At 38.4% G+C, this 6,564-nt stretch overlaps 1 protein-coding gene across 1 annotated transcript in view; it reads left to right on the top strand.

Annotated features, from left to right (window-relative positions):
* Positions 1 to 6: 6 nt before the first annotated feature.
* Positions 7 to 6,564, top strand: part of LOC104074406 (protein shisa-9-like) — a gene marked incomplete at its 3' end in the record, with an annotated part of 7,771 nt that continues 1,213 nt past the window's right edge. The window contains exon 1 of the mRNA XM_009574500.1: positions 7 to 439. Coding sequence (XP_009572795.1) covers positions 117 to 439 — 323 coding nt within the window. The remainder of the gene's footprint in view (positions 440 to 6,564) is intronic.

Raw genomic sequence — 6,564 nt, forward strand, 5'->3', positions numbered from 1 at the left:
AGCAGCTGGGGAGCTTCGTGGTGCCCTCAAGAGGAAACCACTCCAGCCTTGGGGAACAGCTAGACCCCTCTGAGCCACCTCCCACCCCGGACTTCTGCAGGGGCTACTTTGATGTGATGGGGCAGTGGGACCCCCCCTTTAACTGCAGCTCGGGGGAGTTCATCTTCTGCTGCGGCACTTGTGGCTTCAGGTTTTGCTGCAAGTTCAAGAAGACGAGGCTGGATCAAAGCACCTGCACAAACTATGAGACGCCGTTGTGGATGAACACTGGGAAGCCTCCTTCCCGCATAGACGACCCTCTGCACGACCCTACCAGGGATAAGACCAACCTCATTGTCTACATCATCTGTGGGGTTGTGGCAGTCATGGTGCTGGTGGGGATCTTCACCAAACTAGGGCTGGAGAAGGCGCACAGACCCCAGCGGGAGCACATGTCCAGGTAAGGCTGAGTGCCAGGCGGCAGGGTCCCCTTCCCCCCTACTTCCTCCCCTACCCCTAAAGAGGAGAGAGGAGCCCATGTGTTCCTGCTAAACAAACAACTCCTGCCAGGCAGGCTGCATTCCCCTGCAAGGCAACCAAGAGAGACCAACTTTGGAGAGCAGAGCTCCTGTGGTTCCCCAAGCCCAGGTTATCAAAGTACATGCATATTGAGGAAGACTAGAAATAATTGTGGAGTCTGCACACACAGTAGTCCATTTTTATCTGCAGTGTCTGACCCTCTCCCCAACAAGATCCAGCAAGTGTTCCTGGATATACTGTGCATGAATAGGAAAACAAAAAAATCCTGAAACCAGCAACACTGAATTATAGAAAACCTGATGGGTTCCCTCTTCCAACTGTTTCAAAGCTTGGAAAATGTTTTTACTTCTCAACAGAAGGATGTAAACAAATGTCATCTCACCCTCCCTCTCCAGCTGCAAAATGATTTTGGCAGGACCTTCCCTACTCCCCCAACCCTTGCAAGTGTGTGAGCTATTTGTAAAATTTCTAAGCTGTGAAAATGAGCCAGGGTGGAAGGGAAGAGGGAGACACAAAAAGGAAAAGCTATTGTAGAATTTCTTAACATTTTTTCAGTTACTGTTGAGACGTAAAAAATGGAATATGAAAGTCTTGTCTCATCCACATATGTGTTTGTTATACTCTGTATCCACAGTGTAATGGCTGAGTTATATCAAAGAGAACCTCCCCCACCTAGAGTTACGCATGCTGTGTACCGTTTACTCCAGATACTGGCTGCCTAGTGGTGGATAGGCAGGTGGGCAACTCAGGACAGAGCCCAATGGCTTTAACAACATATTCCAAACCCAGATTGTCACAGCAGTTCAAAATCAAGGCATAACAGATTTGTCAAGTTTGCAGTCTCTCTGATTCTTTATGCTAATCCCAGGCACGTGAAAGTAAAGCAGATGTGGGAAAGGCATTAAAAAAGGCAAACAGCTCCATTAAATAGTCCATTAAATGCAATTAAAAGGATACCTGCTACTGGACGTGCAGTGTGGCAGAAGCTTCCTTTTGCCCTGACTGGTAATGGTGTAGTTCACAATCTTTAAAGCTTAGATGAAGAGTCATCCTTTGAAAGATAGTCCAAGAGATCAACTCAACACTGGAGCCTTATTTTTTACTGAAGTTTCTGCATGACTTTTTAACTGCTTATCCTGAAATGAACAGAGAAAGCCATAAAAATACTGCAAATGCATCACCAATTCACTAGCAATTATTTGCTATTTATAAACTGGCTGATAAGGATATGCTTTTACTACCCAGGACAAAGCACATTGCAGAAATTTTAGTCAACATTGTATGTCAGTGATACTTCTGCAAAGATGTTTTTTGTTGAGCAAGGTATAATAATCCTTTAGACATTTTGAATATTCTCAACTACTAAATTGAGAAAAAGAATACATGGGTCCCAATTTCTTTTTAAAATCTTACTCTTAAACTACAGAGCTTGTTTGGAAAAAGCTCTCCATTGCTTCAGCCTCTTTCTGTAGTGTCTTCATGCAGGCAAAAAGGCAGGGCTCCTAACAGTTACAAAAACCAGGACAGAGTGAAGTTGTAGCCATCCCTGCTTATAATGGCTTAAATAGGTCCTATTTCTACTAGCAGAAATATTTGCTATCTGAAGTACAGGTGTGAAGTATTCTGAAAGGATATTCTGTCTTAGTTTATGGAAATAGAATTATAGGGAATTGGAAAATCATTCTGAAATCCTTCAGTCATGTATGCATAAAGATTAGGTTTCTGAAGTAGTTCTTAGAAAAGGTCATCTGTTACCCTGATTACTTAACAGTGTCTGAGATCTTGTACTTTTCTTGCCATGAAAATGTTCAAGTCAAGATTATATAGAAACTTGGAAAGTCATGATCACATGGAAAAACAGTCACCCACTCAGTACACATAATAGCTAGTCATGTTCTGAAAAAGCAGTGCTAGAGCTTTTTTTTTAAAAAAAAAGTTCTCACACTCCTATTACAGCTGTGGGGTGGTCTTACCATTACTTTGAAAAGGGATTAGATTTGTAAATCCCTTTGGCAATCTAAAAATCTGTTCATTGAGTGAAGAATTGAAGTAACCTTTTTGTCCTCGAATGTGTGTTTAACTAAAATATTCCAGCCTGGCCCATTTTACACTACTTATGTTCTGAAAAAAAGGCTGCAATGCTTAAGAAATAATTAATTTATCTGTTTAAACAGTTAATAGTACCAACAATTAAAATAATATGTAGCCTATATTCATATTCACCTTCTTTTATAACACTCATCACTGCAATATCAAAAAAGCAAAACCAAAAAGAATACTACTTATGTTTTTTTCTGGACTGAATCTTATTAATAAGCAAGAGTATAATGCATTGAGAGTGTTAGGTAGGCCAAACCAAAAGTATTAAGTGTTACTCCATTTTGGCTGGCAGCAAGAAACACACGGAGGCTGATTTGTCATACATTTCCTTAGCTAAGATTGTCCCCTTTCCCTTCCCTGGCCAATGGCTACATGAAACACTTGAATCCTCTTTATTCCTATGAACAAATTCACCTATGGAAGGGATGGTACTGCTTATCAACAAAGACAATGCATAATGTAAACTGATCTTTTTTTATGAGGGCTGATTTTTTAAAAAAGTGGACAGAATACAACTGGTGTAAATTATATATTTCCATTTTTGATTTACTAAAAATATTAAAAAAATATTTAATATTAACAGAGACCTGACACATGGGAATAAGAACATTGACTTATAAATAGGAAGCAAAACTGTGCCACACTTAATTCCTTGCATTATTTCATCTTGCAGTCAGTGGATCTGCTGTTGAAGACAGACACTGGTGTGTGCAAGAGTGGTACAATGTTAATAAAGGAAACTTCACAGGCTTGGCAAGCGTAGTTTCTATACACTTGCCTTTCATTACATTTTGTTTACTGCTATACCAAAACAAACCAAGAACAGTCCATTAATTTCACTGAATTTTCCTGAAATATTTGACAATGAAAAAGCATCAGGGAAATGTATTTATTTAGTGAAAACAATCCATAGGAAAAAATCTCTATTGGGCAAATCCTTTAAGGAAAAAAGAGTCAAAATTTGTCCTTTTTTAGAGAGCTTATTACTTCCTCTTGTTTTGAGAAAAAAGGCCAAGTGTGGCACTGTTGACATTTTCTTTCTTGTTAGATCAGTGCTTTTCAGTAAAACACTCTTACTGTTGGCATGGAACTGTAAATCTGGAAGGTGAAAATGGAGAGAGGAGTACAGTATTAACTCTATATGGCACATTTTGCTTTAGACATCATATGATAATGTTTTGTTTATATCATTCTCCTCATTTTTAAATTTGTTACTTGACATTAAAAGGAGATAAATATTCCCTTCAGCTATAGTGTCCAAGAACTAAGCAGTAATAGTAGTATCCAAACAGAGTAACTCTTCCTTTATCCTCCTGCTTTCTAAGAGAATAAGGGAAGAAGATGGTGTATGTTATCGGATATGGCAAAGGGAATGAATGTGGCAGTACTGTGCCTAAAAGGAAACAGAATTGATCTGCCTCCTGAAGCAGATCTAGAAGCTCTGTTAGGCATATGAGGGCAGCACGTTCTTGTTGCTTAAGACTACATCAATGGGACTTCCAGGCTCCATCAGTTAAAGTGAAGAATTCTCTCTCAAAAATGAGTAGAAAAGGGAAAAGCTTTACTTCTGTTTCATGGAGGAGATTTTTCTGTAAATAAAACCACACCTTTGTCTTCTTCCTTAATCCTTGTGGAGAATGTGCAAACAAACCAAGAACTGAAAGGACAATATTTACAATCATGCTCGTACACTATAGCTCCTGTTTTTTTGAAGCAGTGCTTCTGACAGTATGTTAACAGCCTTCCAAATATTGTGAACCATCTGAGCTCTTCTTTCTTCCTTCACAATGTGCTGAGCTCACGAGTTAAGTCTTTTGTTGATCATTCAAAAGGCATGTACCTGGGGCCAAAAATAGTCTGACTTGCCAAAATCTTGAATCCTATGTGTGAAATTATTTCCCTTATGGGTTTTGACCCAGTTTTGGAGGCAAAATATGACAAGTGACCTTTCATAAAATAACCCATGTTTCAGCTTCTGCAAGCTTGTACTCATAAGGGAAATGCCTTGCTCCACATGCTTTGTAACACCAGAAAATAACATTACGTATCCAGAGAAAAATCTTACGGCAAGAGAAATGCTGAAGTTTTGTGATACTTGGATAGTTCTGGGCCATGAACTCCCGTGTAGGTAACATTTCTCCACATTTGTAATACTGCAATCAATATCAATACACAGGACCTAATGATATCGCTACCTGATTAAAAGGTTATCTTGTATTTTGCATTTCCTTAAAAAATCATTCAATATAGCAAAGCTGTAGATAAAGACCCTCTGCATATGTAATTTTTCAATGGGACCCACTCTTAACAATTTCTTCAAATAATGAACAAAATCTGTATGACAATATTCAGGTGAGACAAATGTATGAAGATGTTATAACAGTCTGTTGGCCTATGTGGAATTTTTTGAAGCAAACGGCTATTCAAGGATTTTGTCACGTACTAGGGCACAAACCTCCCTTTATCCATTTTCATTACATGGGCAAATCCCTAAAAGAACAAAATGCAGGTACGGCATTTCCTTTGTACTTCAGTGACACAAGCTGCTACACATTTTTAACTCTCCCTGACATCAGTGGAAGATAAGGACAAGCTCTTTGTTATATGAGCTATTCTGCCCTGAGAAGATTGTACAACTTTGGCTAACACATAGGTGCTGTGTTGTTAAAAATAAAACTTGATGGTGAGTAGTTCGTTTTTTCTTAATATAGTGGGAGTTGGACAGCTAATTCCTTAAAACCCCTTTGAAAAAAGCCACCCTAAAATGGTAGAAAACTTAGTTGGCATTTTCACAGACAGGCACTAGTTAATCTGCTCTCATATGGGGTGTTATTTAAAGTCTACAGTGAACAATATTTACCATCAGATTAAGGGCAATGAGGAAAGCATTTCTGAAAACCCGCTCTCACAAAGTTGGGAAATACTAATCGGTGTATTACGAGAGCTCACAGTTTTAACTCCCACGTTGAAGTTAGGAACTTTCATTTTCATTTCTTCCCTTCCCAGAAATGTGTCCAGCTGCCTCTGGAATTAGAATTTATATTGATGACAGTAATTTCCCTTGTATAGAGACATATTTGCATAAATAGACTAGATATTAATAGTTTTGGTCCCCACTTATTTTAAACTATGTTTTGCAATATAATGCTTTCCTTTTGCATAATTTTCTACATACCTTTGTGAGATCTCTTCTATTGAATTTTTATTTTTCTGCTATGTAGGCCAGCTCTTGTTTCACAGCTATTTGTGCTGTGTAAGCATTCTTCAAATGGGAGCATTGCTCTGATACCGTTAATCATTTGGTTACTGTCTTCTGATCTTTTACAGTATCAACAGAGTATTCTTTAACATGTTGATCACAACTGTAACTAATATTTTAATAACATAATGCTAGCCATAAACACAATGAAACATCAGTATCATTCAGCTGTGTACCAAAGCAATGTTCCTGCAATTTGAAAGCAAGATCCAGCTCAGGATTCCTCTCTGTCTGTAACTTAAATGAAGTTACTTTTTAATACTTAAAAGTACAGTGCTTCTTGATCAAGAAATCATCATGTCACAGAAGTACAGTGGAAGTACACTTGCCATGGCTTTCACCAGTGAATGTGCTTATTTTTATTTATTTATTAGTTTATAAACTAGTCTTTATTGATGCAGTATCTGGGACACTGTATATAATTTTGCAGAAAATTAAACTAAACTGGGCACAATGCCCAGAAAATGCATCCATTCCCCTAAAAAAAAAAAGCTCAAGGGGTCTAAAAATTAAAACTAGTAAAATAAAAAGGCAGCAAAAAATGGTCAGCGATGCAGTGACCTGAATAGAAAAGACTTGCATTGAACCCTGAAGACACTGGTAACACACACCATAGCTTTCCTTTGCCTAAGGCAACAGCTTCTGCAGGTGGGCCAATTATTTTGTATCACACAGTAGTTCAGCAG

Source organism: Fulmarus glacialis, unplaced genomic scaffold, assembly GCF_000690835.1.
Source record: "Fulmarus glacialis isolate BGI_N327 unplaced genomic scaffold, ASM69083v1 scaffold38983, whole genome shotgun sequence".
Classification (NCBI taxonomy): Eukaryota; Metazoa; Chordata; class Aves; order Procellariiformes; family Procellariidae; genus Fulmarus; species Fulmarus glacialis.